At 59.1% G+C, this 14,289-nt stretch overlaps 1 protein-coding gene across 2 annotated transcripts in view; it reads right to left on the bottom strand.

Annotated features, from left to right (window-relative positions):
- The window catches only part of LAMC3 (laminin subunit gamma 3), a 58,783-nt gene extending 55,637 nt beyond the window's left edge, over positions 1 to 3,146 (bottom strand). For both annotated transcript variants that reach the window (XM_072778363.1, XM_072778364.1), the window contains exon 1: positions 2,710 to 3,146. In XM_072778363.1, coding sequence (XP_072634464.1) covers positions 2,710 to 3,082 — 373 coding nt within the window. In that variant the 5' untranslated portion in view covers positions 3,083 to 3,146. The remainder of the gene's footprint in view (positions 1 to 2,709) is intronic.
- Between the last annotated feature and the right edge of the window lie 11,143 nt (positions 3,147 to 14,289).

Genomic DNA, 14,289 nt, shown 5'->3' with positions numbered 1-14,289 from the left:
GTGGGTGCAGGCATGTGAATAGATGTAAGTGTGAGTAGATGTGTGTGGGTATGTGGAGGTGAGTGTGTGAATGTGAGTGTGAAGGTGAGTATGAATTTATCTGAGTAAATGTGTGCATGTGAGGGTTAGCATATGACTAAGTGGATGTGTGTAAGGGTGACTATGAGTAAATGTGAGTGTGTATGACTGCACATATACACGTGTATAGGTGTTTATGCACACAAGTATGAGTAGATGTGTGTGTGGATGAGCACAAAAGTCTACAGATGTATGTGAGTGTATGAGTCTCTAGATAGGTGTAAGTGTAAGTGTGTGTGTGAACATATGAGTGTGAGTAGATTGTGTACGTGGATGAGCACACAAGTATGAATAGATGTATGTGTGTGTGAATGTGTGTGAGTGTATGAATGTGGGTAGATGTGTGTGGGTGTGAGTATGAATGGATGAGCATGAGTAAGTAGATGTGTGTGAGTATGGGGATGAACACATGAGTGTGAGCAGAAGTATGTGAGTGTGTATGAATGTGTGTTGAATGTATGAGTGACTAGATTGTGTGAATGTGAGTGTAAGTGTGGGTGGGTGAGCATATGAGTGTAAGTAGATGTGTGTGTGTCCTTGATGAGCACATGAGTATGAGCAGATATGTGTGTATGAATGTATCTGTATGAGTGTGGGTAGATGTGTGAGGGTGTAAGTGTGTGTGGATGAGCCTATGAGTGTAAGTAGATGTGAGTGTGTGGGTGCGCATATATGTGTCAGTAGATGTATGTGAGTGTGTATGGATGTAGACAGGTGTGTGGGTGTGAGTGTGAGCGTGTGTGGATGAGCATGAGTGTAAGTAGATGTATGAATGTGTGGATGAGCACATGAGTATGATAGATGTATGTGAGTATGCATGAACGTGTGTATGAGTGACTAGAGTGTGTGAATGCGAGCGTAAGTGTGTGTGGGTGATCATGTGAGTGAGTAGATGTGTATGTGGATGATCACATAAGTGTGAGCAAATGTATGTGAGGGTGCATGTGTGTATGAGTGACTAGATTGCGAATGTGAGTGTAAGGGTGTGAGGGTGATCACATAAGTGTGAGTAGGTGTGTGTGTAGACGAGCACACAAGTATGAATGATGTGTTATGAATGTGAGTGTATGAGTGTCAGTAGGTATGTGGGGGGGTGTGGATGAGCGTATGAGAGTGAGCAGACATATGTGAGTGGATGTGAGTGTGAGGGTCCCAGGCAGAGCTCAGCGGGTCACCGGGCCAAGCACCCGCACTCAGCAAACAGGAACAGCCCCAAATGCACACGCACCGGGCCTCCCTGCCCCCACTTTGAGCCTGGGCTCAGCCCCCTGCCCTGCTGGGTCCCCCCGACACATGTAACCCATCAGCCAGCCCCCGGCCCTGGGTCACAGAGCAGCGTGTCTCCCCCGCAGCCCCTACCCCGCCCCAGATTCCTTCCCAGGGGCCTTGGGGTTCTGCCAGCCGTCCAGCCGGCTCCCCCAGACTCCCTCCCCACACTGGTTTCCGGTCACCCGCCTCGCCAGAGACCCCGCCCCATCTAGCAGCCCCAACAGGCCAGGGGAAGCCACAGAACCCCAGGGAACTGAGCTTCTTGGGGTGCCAGGCCACAGCTGGCCGGTCTGCTGAGGGGCTCAGCGCCCACCCACCCCACTTCAATGCCATCTCCCAGCCGCCCCCACAGGGCTGTCACCCAGGCATTGCTGGGTGGAGCTCACGTAAAGGAGTTTATGCTCCAGACCTTGGAAATACGTGGGTGTCCCTATCCAGTCACTTAGCAGCTGTGTCCTTGGGCAAAGCACTTAACCTTTCTGAGCCTCAATTTTCTCATCTGAAAATTGGGGATAACCTCATATCCAAACTGCTCAGCCATGGATGTGTTTTGGAATTCACAATTTTTTACAGTTTAGAGAGATGATGTAGTTCTTATACCATAAATTGTGTTGACACCCCCAGCTGGGTTTGCCCCCACAGGCTGTACTTAAATGAGATTTCAGTAGCAAAATGTATGAATATTCACTCTAACTAGGATAAACAGGCCTATAAATAGCCTTGGGTCCTGTTCAGCAGCCAGAATGAGTTACAGAAATACTTGAATTTTCAAAGTTTGGGAAGATTTCAAATCCGCAGACAAGGGAGCGGGAACCAGTGGCCAGCTCGCTCCCCCCCCCCCCCTTCAAGGGCTGCAGGGGCCGCAGCAGATAAGGGGCCCAGCTCAGCGCCTGGCACACCTTGGGGCCCAGGGGGACCCGGGTGGGGCCGCACTTGGTGGGGGCGGGGGTTCTCCTATTTCCGGATGGGAGGCTGCTGAGCGAGCGCAGGGATCCGAGGGCTCTTGCGCCCGGTACCGGGCAGAGGGGCGGGAGGGGCGGCCAGGTCGGGGCGTCCAGCCCTGCTCAGAGGCTCGACCTCCCCGGAGGTGAATGGGGCGAACGCCTCGGCTCCCGGCCCCAGGAACACGGCCCGGACCACACACGGCCCCGCGGGGATTCGTGCGCCCCGAAGCCGAGCGGCGGGCCACGCCTGGGGGCTCCCGCCCTAGAGGGCGGCCGGCCGGGTCTCCCCGCAGTTGCGGTCCCGGAGGCCGGGCACGGTCGCCGCGTGCAGACCCGGCGCTCCGCCCCGCCGGGGAAGGGGCCCGCGGAGGCTCCCCCGCCCGCCCGCCCGCCCGCAGGCCCGGGGCGCGGCGCTCACCCAGGCGGAGCGTGATGTTGACCGAGGTGGGGTGCTGCACGCCCAGGGCCATGGACGGGCTCTGCCACCAGGTGCTGTCGTCCTGGCTGTGGAAGTCGGTGAGGTAGGCGGCGTCGTGGCGGCGCCGGGGGTCGGCGGCGTCGCAGCGCTGGCACCGCGGCCCCGCGCCCGGCGCGCCCAGGTGCGGGCAGAAGTCCTCGGGCGGGCGGCCACACGTGTGCGAGGCCTCGGCGCGCCGCCCGAACGCCGCGTTCTCGAAGCCCGGCAGGCAGCGCCGCGGCCGCCCCGCGCCGTCGTAGCACGCGCCCGGCCCCGCGCCCGCCGCCCGCGGCCCCAGCAGCGCCAGGCCCAGCAGGAGCGCGGCCGCCGCCATGGCCCCGACGCCCCGCGCCCCGCGCCCCGCGCCCCGCGCCCGCCCGGCTCCGCTCGGCTCCGCTCTGCTCGGCTCCGCTCCGCTCGGCCCGGCCCCCGCCCCGCCCCGCCCCCCCCCCCCCGCCCCGGGCCGCGCGGTCCCCGGCGCTCACCCCCACCTGGTGGACGCGCCCGGGAGCGCCCCAGCTGCTCCCCGTCGCGCATCGCGCCTCCCGGGGACCTGCGGCCCAGGCTCCGGCCAGCCCCGCGGTGAAGGGCCTCTCCCGGGGCAGAGCCACCGCCGGCGGCCTGGGGCGGAGGCCCCCGCCCTTCCCGCCTCCCCGTTAGCTCGGAACGGCGCGCCCGCCGCTCACTTCGGGCTTCTCCCCAAGCAGACAGAGGGAGCCTAACTTGGTATCTGTCACCGAGGGCACCCAGTCCCCTCACGGTGTCGCCTCGGAGACACCGCCCCCCTTGACTCCCCGATTCACCAGTTAGTAAATCAAGGGAGAAAAGCCACCGGCTTCCATCAGCAGATGCCAGAGGAAGCACTTGATGAAATGTAGCGGCCCTTCCAGAAAAACTCTAAGGAAAATGCAAACAAATGGTCTGGCATGCTGAGGGCTGCTCTCCGGCTGCAGCCTCTGCAGCGACAGTCCCAGAAGCAAACGAGGCCCTGCCGGTCAGATGTCCTCGCTGGTGACTTGGAAAGCGGAAGTGCTCAGAGGCCGTCTTCTGCCCTTCTGGTGGATTGCCTCAGTGGCCAGAGGGGTCACACCGGAGGAGCTTGCCTGCAGCAGCATGCTTCCCGCATCCCACTCTGTGGGGGTGCAGAGGCCTTTGTGGGGCGCTGGGGCTTGACCCCTACTTCTGGTCCCTAGATCTGCACTCAGAGGGTGAGCTCCCAGGGCCTCCGGTGGTGGCAGCTTCCCAGGTGGGTCAGTCTGCAGTGTCTTAGCTGCAGCCCACCCAGTCTTCCCAGCCATCCCCTGAGCACTTCGCTCCCTGCACTCAATCCTTCCTCCCGGAAATACCTAAGCACCTGCCAAGTGCTTGGCCCCGAGCCCAGCACGGGGCGAGCGTGAGACACGTTGCTGTCTGTCGCTGTCATGAAGGCAAGACCCTGCCCCCTCACCCAGCCCTCCGTCTGGTTGTGCGGGTGCTAAGAAACAGCCTGACAACGGCGTTCCAAGGCTTGTTCTCGCCTGTTTTATAAGACAGGTGGTGGCCGTGTGCTTACGGTCATTTGTTCCGCAGCAAACATATACCCCTGCCCACTGTGTACTCTGCACCGTGCCAGAGCAGGGACATCGCCCTCCCAGCACATCTATATGCGCAGATGTCCATGGGGGGTGGCTATTTCTGCCTAGAGTGGGAGCACGCTTTCCAAAGAAGAGGTGACAAACAGAGTCGTAAAGGATGAGTAGGGGGAAGGGCAGGAGGCACAGCATGTGCAAAGCCTCGGAGGTGACTGGGGAGGGCAGGTCTGGTGTGTGTTTGCAGTCCTGGGGTGGGGAGGTTGGTCCTGGGGCTGAAGCGACGGTGCAGAGCCCAGACAGTGCGGGGCGTGGGGCTGAGGTGAGGCTTCATCTTGCAGAGGGTCTGCGGGAGCTGAGGGGCTCATGGGGACAGGGGCTTTGTGTGCCTACCCCTGGTGTCCCCAGGGCCTGCGCTGAGGGTGGTTCAGGGAATGTTTGGGGAATGAGCAGGAGCCACGTGCCTGGCAAAGGTTGATCCTGCAGGGAGGGGTGATGGCTCCTTCAGAAGGTGCCAGCTTGGTGTGCCCCGACCTTGCCCAGCTCCTGGCAGCAGGGCCATCATGCCCTGCTGGCCACCTCAGTCCTGCTCTCCTCCCGGCTCCCACTTTCCCGTTTCTCCTGCGTGAGCACCCGGTCCGGTTGTCCGTGTTCACCCAGGATCCACCACCAGGTGGCGACATTGGCCACATTACGGGGCTGGCCCCTATCGCCCCCTGGCGGCCAAGGACACTTGGGCGGAGGTCCCCAGGCAGCCTGTGGCGCAGGGACCAGAATAAAGTAACCGGGGCCAGGACACTGGCTGGACAAATACGGAAACTGAGGCCCAGGGAGGGGAAGTGGTTTGCTGAAAACACATTCACAGCAGGAAATGACCAGGGAGTGGGAGTCAGGGAGGGATGGGGACCTACAAATGCTGGGAAGCAAAGTGTGGCCCCCTAAGCAGGGGGGTGTCTGTACACCACAAAGTTTCAGGATAACTCCCCCAAATCTGTGTGACAAAGAGGCACTGAACACCTGTGTGACCGCAGGATAGGGACCCGGAAGGAGCAGAACTGTGGACATTCCCCCTTGGGGCCACTGGGCAAGAGCCATGCCACCAACTGTCCATCAAGAGAAGGCTCTGTGTGTTACCTCCCAGCAGGATGCCCCGAAATCCCAGTGAAGGCACCTGTGCCCTGCCGCCGGGCCCCTCTGCACACACAGGACAGAAACTCAGGCTTTGCAGCCCAGAGAAGTTAGGGATCACCCAGCCTCAGTTTCCCTGCAGCCTAGAGCTGTGAGGCCCAATCCCACAGTCTGCCCATGACCCTAATCCATTGTCCTAGTGGTGGCAGGGAGCCCAGGAAGGCTTTTTAGCTGCAGAGCCAGAGTCACTTTCCTTCAGGAAGATGGATGGGGGAAGGTGGGGTGGGGGAGGAATCCAGGGGGCCAGCTTGGAGGTGGTGTGGGAGGAGGGGCCAGTATCTATGCATGGCTGATGGGGGGCTGTAGAGGGGGGAGGTATGGGGGGATCTCTGCAGAGGCCTGGGCTGCCGCTTGGGGCTGTGAGGGGAGATGGCAGACTGCCCTCACTGCAGCCCACCTACCAAGGGTTAAAACCTTCCGGGCAAAGAAAGGAAGAAGAAGAATCCTGTTCTGATTTGCTTAATGAACGCTAATTAAAAAGACAGAAGATATCAGATTCCTTCAAGACAAAGATGAAAGGTCTGTTAATTAAATCTGGGGAGATGAGGCCAGGACCCCGCTGATCCCACCTGACAGCTCCACAGCCTCCCTGGAGCCCAGGGTCAGGCTCTGGCACAGGGGGAAAAGCAGCCCCCTTGCCCGGCCTTGAGGCTCTGCCCTGGTAGTCACTTGGGTGGGCCCTGCCCCCCTGGGGTGCCTCGTTTTCCCTATCTGGACAGCAAGAGCATTGGCGTAGGTGGTTTCCCATGATGCCCTGTCTGGCCCCAAGGCTCTGCAGGTCTGTGCTCTCTATCTGCATGCCTGGGTCTCAGTCTTTCCTCCTGTCAAGTGGGGAGACTCTACGTGCTCAGCAGGTAGACAGACCAGGCATGAAGCCAGAACCGGGGGTCTGCCCAGGCCGTGTGGGGAACCGGGAAATTTAGTGCCTGAGTAGAGCTGGCCCCCCAGGACCCCGCTGCCAGGCCCAAGCCCATCTGTCCACACTGTGATCACCCTCCGGGGCACCGTCCTGTACCTCCGAGCAAGGACAGGGTGGCCTTCATAGAGGCTTCCTGGGGGCCGGGCCCAGGCTGAGTGCACTGCATGCACAGGTAAGGGTAGGCAGTGGGTAGACCACGAACTCCTGGGGCTTCCCCGGGAATTAGGGAGACAGACAGTGACCCAGGAAACAAACCAATGAATGAGGTAGCGACGGGTCACCAGTAAGAGCCACAAAGGAAACAGATGATGGGGCAGGATGAACTCTGAGAGGGGATGAGTTTAGTTTGGGCAGTCAGGGGAGGCTTCTTGAAGGAAGTGACAGATTAGCAGTCCTGCAAGTTGGGATGGGAAGCAGGTTGGGGAGGGAGGGCTCCCGCTGATGGGAGCTGACAGAGGGCCCCTCGGCTGTCGGCAGCACCGAGCATCCTCTCCCTGGAGTTGTTAACAAGTTCAGACAGGCCGAGGGACATGGCTGGCCATGGGCATGTCACCACTCAGCCCAGCCACCGTCTCACCACCCCCCTCCACCACGTAGTGCCCAGCCAAGGGGGCTGGAGCCCGGGCCGAGTCAGCCCTAGGTAGCCTTTCAGATGGATGAAGGAGGCCCTCCCCCTGAGTGGTCTGGGGCCCAGAGGCTGGGCTGCAGGGGATGCTCCATGCACAGACATGTACTAGGTCTGCTCGCCAAGCCCTGGGGCCGGACTGATGTGTCCCTGCACTTGGAGGATAAACTGGTGATTACAACACTGGGGCAGCCAGAGAAGCCCTGGGGCAGAGAGGCCAGGGAAGGCTTTCTGGAGAAGGTGGCCTCTCAGCTGAAAGCTAGAGAGGAGATGGCTGGGAGAAGGAGGTGGGGATGAGCATTCCAGGACAGGGAACAGAGTGTGAAAGGAGCAGAGGCTCAGAGGCAAATCTGAAGGAGGCTCACTGTGGCTGGAGGTGGGAGTTTGAGAAGAGGCAAGGTGGACTGGCTGAGGTGGGAGCTGGGGCGGGTGGCACTGCATGTCCTGCTGAAGAGCCTACACATTACCTGGGAGCTGGGGCACCAGCTGGAAAGTTCCAATAGAGGTGAGATGGAGCAGGTGTGGTTTTGGAAAGTCCTCCTTGGCTGCTGCAGGTAGTGTAGCAGGGGCTGCGGGAAGGGGTAGTAGGCATGGAAGTGCAAATGCTCTGGAAGCTTCTGTAGGACCTGGGGAGAGAGGGCGGCAGCCTGGACAGGAGCAGGGGCTGTGTAAACTCTGTGTGTACCTTGGAGGGAGAGGGAGGGGGAGGGGGTGGGCGGAGGCTTCTGGCTGGACCACCTGGAGAGGGGGGGCATCCTGAGACAGGGGCACAGTCCGAGAAGCAGGCCCGGGGAGATAGGAAGGTCAGTTTTTAAAAAAACAAGAAAGCATGCATCCCAGGGGTCACCTGAGAGAGGTGTCCAAGAGGCCAGACACCTCCCTGTTTGTCCCCTCCCTTGCTGTGTGTCCCTGGGCAAGTCCCTTCCCCTCTCTGGGCCATGGTATTCCTACCTATATGATAGAGGGTGGCCTAGAATGGCCCCCGAGGCCCGTGTGGAGTGGCTTCCCTTCCCTAAACCTCTCCTGGCGTCTAGACTGCCCCCTTCCCAGTGAGACTCCTTAGGCCCAGACCTCTGGCCCCTACTGGGTCTGGATCTCTCTTCCTCAGGGCACCCAGGATCCGGGGCAGACACCCATGGGCCTGGGACTCCCTGAGGAAATGCCCACGGCCAGGTCTACGCAGCCAGGCCCTGCCGTGCCCAGACGCTGCAGCTGAAGTGTGGGATGTGCAGCTCACAGGAGGGCCCAGCCAGGGAACCCACCCTGTGGGTAGACTAAACATCTGAGCTGCCCCCCAGGAAGCTTTCTTGTCCATCCGCCTCCACCTCAGCCCAGAGACCCCTTTGGGGTCTGACTCCGACCCTGGGCTGGTGGCAGGATGTGTGCTCACATGAAGGATGATGAGTGAATGACAAACAAATAAATAAAAAGTGAAGAGTGAACGCACCTGCCACCCTCTCCTGTGGGCTGCTCAGTTCTGGCCACACCGGCCACCTTCCCAGAAACAGCACACCCCCACCGCAGGGGTTTTGCAGATGCTGCTCCTCCTGCCTGGAGCCCTGTTCCAGAGATGTCTGGGCCCCTCCCATCCCATCCCTCTCCTGCATGGAGAGACTGCCCAGACCTCCTGACCTTCCCCTGTGTCTTCCTCCCTAACCTTTCCTGACCTAACCTTCGCCACACCAGAGACGGCATATGTGCGCCGGCTTGTTTTTCTGTGGTCTGTCTCCTCCATCAGACTGTGAGCTCCCTGAGGGTGGGGGTTATGCTGCCCTCCGCCGCCCAGGCTCCGTGCCCAGCAGGTACACGTGTGCGGTGAGTAAATGGAGGCCCAGTATCCATAGAGCGCAAGGCAGTGGAGCAGGACACAGAGTCCCTCGGCAGAGTGACCCGGGTCTTCACCGGGGGTTCCCACTGCAGGGAAGCTGCCCTCAAACAGTCATTTCGTCTCCAAGCTCTTTTTTGCTGAGGACAAGGAAACAGCAATTATAAGTCAGCCACAGAACCCAGCAAGGAAGGGGAAGGCATAAGAAAACACGGACCTCCAGCTGCCCTAGGGATTCTGATTCAGTGCTGTGAGCACCGGCGGGACCATGTTGGGACACCTCCCCAAGCCTGAGTTGGACCCCATCTGTCCCTGCAGAGGCTCCCCTGGCCCTTGGGGAAAGGCAACCTCTCAAGCTTCAGCTCCTCAAATCCCCACAACTCTTGCCTCATTGGCCAGCCTCTTCTAGACACTGAGACATGCCAGGTCCCCTCCTACCCCAGGACCCTTGCACTTGCCAGTGCCTCCACCTGAAACACTGATTCTTGCTCCTCCTGTTGGCCTCGGGGTCAGGATAATGTCGCTTCCTGAGGAAGCCTTCCCTGGTGCCCCGTTCTTGATTTCATGGCACTTCCAACACTTGTTATTTGTTTTATGTCCTTCGTTTCCACTAGAGGATAGCCCAGAGGATAAGAATCCTGGGATTTCGTGCTCCGTCCCTGATACACACCCCAGGCAGGAGACATTCCAGGTGGTCCCTAAACAGTATGGAGTGAAAGTGAGTGAGTGAGGGAAGGAAAGCAAGGAGTGAAGGGAAGGTGGGAGGGTGGATAGAAAGCAGACGGGAAGTGAGGGGAAAGAAGTGTGGCTGTGAGGCCCAAGGCTCTGCTTGGGCTCCTCTCCCAAGGTGCTGGCCCTTTAAGGAGGTGAAGGCCAAGGGCAGGGAAGGAGCCAGCAGGCCTGTGACAGGGAAGTGATCTACTCTCACACCTTGCCCTTCACGTGGCTTTATTTTGAAAACGTGAACTTTACAAATGTCAGGGAAAGGTAGGATTCTCAGCCTGGGACCGCTGAGAGCCGATTTGCATTCCTGGTGCCAGCGCTAATGGGGCTGCACAGAGGCTGTGGGAAATTTATGCCGCCTGCTGGGGCTAATGCTGAGGCCAAGGCAGGAGCGTCTAAAACATAAACAGCAAGGCTGCGGAACGGATGCCTCCCCCAGGAGGACACGGGGCTACCGTGGGGACGCCCGGAAGCCCGGAGGACAGGGAGGCAGGTGGGACAACCCCCACAGGTGGTGGAGGCCATGGGGGCCAGGCAGGGTTAGGGGCTCCCCGTTTCCTGCATCCTGGGAGGGGTGACCCCTCCTCCTCGTTCCATTGGGCCAGGCCCTATCCCTGACCACCGCTGGGCTACAAAATCATTCTGATTCCCTGTCTTGGCACCATGCTAGGGAGGGGCATTAGCCCCATGCTTCCAATGCAGAGAGTGAGGGTCAGGGAAACAAAGTCACTCAGCTGGGAGGGTCAGGCCAGACTTGAATTCAGTTCTCTGCGACTGACAGCAGCCTCCTTACCCTGCCCGTCGCCACTTCCCCTGATTTCCAGGACAAACTCGTGTGGGATGGCCCCTGGTGCAGTGTCCGATTAGACTTCCCTCTCAGAGCATCTGGGGAGTTCTGTGTGGGCCGCAGAGCATCACACACTGTCCCCTCTGCTGGAACACCCTTCCCCACCACACCCCAAGGCCAGCCTGCTCCACGGAGTATGATCTGTGCCTACCCTCCCCCCGCCCCAGCAGAGAAATTTGTCCCTTCAACGGAGAGATTTTTTGCAAATCACCTTTCTTGCAATACTGTGTCTTAGGGATGTGTTGAGGGCTGTCAGGCTTCCATTTGGATCTGCGTGGGAGTTATGAGTGTATGATGTGTGTGTGTGGCATGTGTGGTGTGTGTGGTATGGATGGTGTGTGTATGCTAGTGTGTGCATAGGGGGTGTGATGTGGGGTATGTGTGCTATGTGTGTGTGGTGTGGGTACGTGAGTGTATACGGTGTGAATGTGCATATGTGTTGTGTATGTGATATGGATGATATGTGTATGGTGTGTGTATGCTGGTATGTACGTGGGGGGTGTGGTGTGTGGGTGCTGGTATGTGTGTGGTGTGTGTATGCTGGTGTGTGTGTGTGTGTGGTGAGGGGTGTGCGTGTGTGGTGTGGTGTGTATAGTGGTGTGAAGTGTGTGGTGTGGCATTTGGAGTGTGTGCATGTGCCCATGGCAAAACCGGGCTGGGGTGTGGGCACAGACCAGGCCTGAGGGCCCAGGAGAGGGGAGCCGTGGGTCCGGGAGCAGCAGGCTACACCTGGGGCTGGAGGAGGAGGGGGGCGCCTCAGGGCCCCAGGCTGTGCCTAGCAGGACTCAGAGCTCACTCTGGGATGGGGTGACACACCTGAGGGTTGGTGGGTCTGACCCAGAGGCTGGCCTCTTGGGGACAGTCCCTGAGGGTTCAGGGAAGAAGCACCGTAGGCTGCTCCAATCCGGAGTGCAGGAGTCCATGTGAGATGGAGGCCCCAAAAAGCTATAGCGGCTCCGCCTGAATTGGGGCCTCCAGCAGGCTAGCCAGAGACCCCAGGGTGCCGGGCTCATGATGACCCAGGAGCCAGCCCCCAAGTCCCTCCGCCGCCCCCAGAACAGGGCTTTGCCAAGAGCAGGGACACAGTGCACAGGCCCCAAGACCCCTCACGCCGAGTGCTGGTCAGCTCTGCATGGGGACTGGACAGCCAGCCCCACATCCCAGCTGCGTGCTCGGGCTGGGGCCTGGGGGACTCCCAGGGCACGGGGAGCCAGGTGCTTAGTTTAGCAGACGTGGTTTGACTCCGAGGCAGAGGCACGGCGTGATCTGGCGTGGGGCTCCTTGGGAGACCGGGCAGGGGCACACCTAGGAGTCTGCAGGTCCTCCGGGCACGGGGAGCTAGGACGCTGGGCCTCCTGGGTCCCTGTGGGCAAGTGGCGGGGGGCTTGGGCACCGAGGAGGGACGCCACGGGCCGGCAGTGGGCAGGGGGCAGGCAGGGCGGCCCGCCAAGGAGGCCCCTCCATAATAGGGAGTGACCGGCACGTCTGCTCCCTGTCCCAGCCGGGGGGACTGGCTCTGCCTTCATCGCGCGTGATCGATGGGCCTAATATGGGACTGGAGACGGCGGGCTGGCAACCCTAGCCCGGCCTGCCGGCTGCCATTTGCCCATATATTTATTTATTTATGCATTCTCCTCCATGGCAAAAGCCCAAAGACAATAAAAGAAATTGAATTGCATATCAGATGGGACATCAGAGGGAGATACGGCCATAAATCGCGCCGTATTTATTCCATAAATATCAGTGCCTCCCGAATAGCCAATGCCCGTTATGAAGTTATAATCAGGAATCAGGTCCCAGGACGCTCACCACCAGCCCCTCCCCCACTAGACAAACAGGCTGGGTCCCCAAAATAAATAACCGCTTCCTCAGGCCACCTGCCCCCACCGACGCAGGCATCTGCTTGCTCAGGCTGCCTCCACCCTACTCCGGGAGCAGGGCCTGCGGGAAAGGGCAGGAGGTGACTGGCAATCAGAGGGAAACAACCTCCTGGGCCCGGGGCCCCCACCTGCCACCAGGTTGGAGCCAACCTTCTCCCTGTCTTTCTCTCTATGCCAGTTTTCCCCCCAAAATATAACTTTTTTACATTCAGTAAAATGCACAGGTAGGTGTGTGGCTTGATGAACAGATGCGTGTGCCCTTTCATGGCCCCTCGCTGTCACTGGCACCCCTCCAAAGGAAGCTGCACCACTACTGCCTTAGGTCATTTCGCGGGTTCTAGAATTTCGGAAAAATCAATCGTCTCATCTGGGCTCTTTCTGTGCCCGTTTTCTTGTTTGCTCCACATGAACGCACAGGAGAGCCAGCCACGTCATTGTGTGGTATTTCACGTGCGACGCCACTACAATCTGTTCACTCGTTTGGCTGTGGGTGGGCATCTGGGCTGTTTCTAAGCTGCTGCGGATGTTCTCGTGTTTGTCTTTCTGTAACTATAAAAACACGTTTCTTGAGTATGTGGCCGGGAGTGGAATTACAGGGTCCTGGCGCGTGCCGAGCACGTCTTCCAAGTGGCTGTGCCAGTTCACGTGCTCACAGCAGTGCGTGTGCGTTCTAGTTGCTCCAGTTTGTGTCTACACTTGGCTTTGTCTTGTCTTTAAGTTTAGCCCTTCTGGTGGTTTTAATGTGTTATCTCCACCAGCAGTTTTTACCTAGATGACTGCACTGGCGGCTCCCATGGGGGGCCCTGGCTGGCCCCTGCCCCCTGCAGTACACCCTGCACCCAGCAGCCAGAGGGACCCTGCTGTCCTGTCAGGACCCACCTGTCGTCGAAACCCTCCCACAGCTCCCGCCTTGCTGAGAGTAAAAGCTGAGGCTCTGGTCGGATCTTCCCCAACTCTCTGCTCCCCTTCTCTGCTTCCATGCGGTGCCCCTCTTCCCACCTCCAGACCCCCTGGGTCACCTTCTCAGGGCCACCTGCGCTAACCTCCCCCTGCCCCACCACCCCCCTGCTTCATTTGTCTCCCCAGCACTTCCAGCACGTTGTCATCTGTCCCCTCCCTGATGTCAGCTCTCAGGGGGCTGGATGTGCTGCATCTCCGGGGGGCCTAGATCAGTTCCTGGCACAGAACAGAGGCTCAACCAGTGTTGGTCGAACAATTGAAATGAGCCAGTGGCAGGGAATGCGGCATTTTGACAGGGGCACTTTTTAAAAACAGAAATGAAATTTATATAACATAGAATTAAGCGTTTTAAAGTGTGTCATCTGGGGGCGTTGTAGTGTGTTCACATTGTTGCACAGCCACCGCCCCCGTCTTGTTCCAAAGGACAGGTGGTCTGGACATGGTCTCATCGGCCGCTAACAGGACCTTAACACTCTTTCTTAACAACTCAAAGTCTCTGAATTCCTTTCCAGCACCGAGGCGTCCTGTGTCCCTGAGCTTTTCTTCTCCAGTGTTTATGGGCTGTCAAAAAGTTCCACCTTGACGGCTGGCTGATGGCTGACAGGAGGGACCCCCTCCCAGGGCACCCCTCCCAGGGCACGATGGAGAGGCCGGGAGAGGGAAGCAGCCCGTTGGGCTCCCCCCAACCCCCCACACCCACCCACTGGCCACTCTGCCTAGGCCCTTGGGTCGCCTGGAGTGGGACAGCCCTCAGCTCTGCCGTCCCGCACCACTGCCCAGCTCCCCCCTGCCTCAGGCTTTCCTCCTCCCCCTGCAAGAATCTGTCCTTTCCCTGGGCTAATAACTGGAGCAGGGGAGGAAGACCCAATTTATTTGGCAGCAAATAAAGAGCTGCCATGATTAAGATGGGGGGGCGGGGGAGAAAGTTTAAAGGAGGAAAAATACCTTGGGTAATGCCATCTCCTGCGTCTTTATATTCGGAAACGGATCGTTCTGGACGCGGGCA

This window comes from Canis lupus, chromosome 16 (assembly GCF_048164855.1).
Source record: "Canis lupus baileyi chromosome 16, mCanLup2.hap1, whole genome shotgun sequence".
NCBI lineage: Eukaryota > Metazoa > Chordata > Mammalia > Carnivora > Canidae > Canis > Canis lupus.
This window is presented reverse-complemented; position numbering and strand designations above follow the sequence as displayed.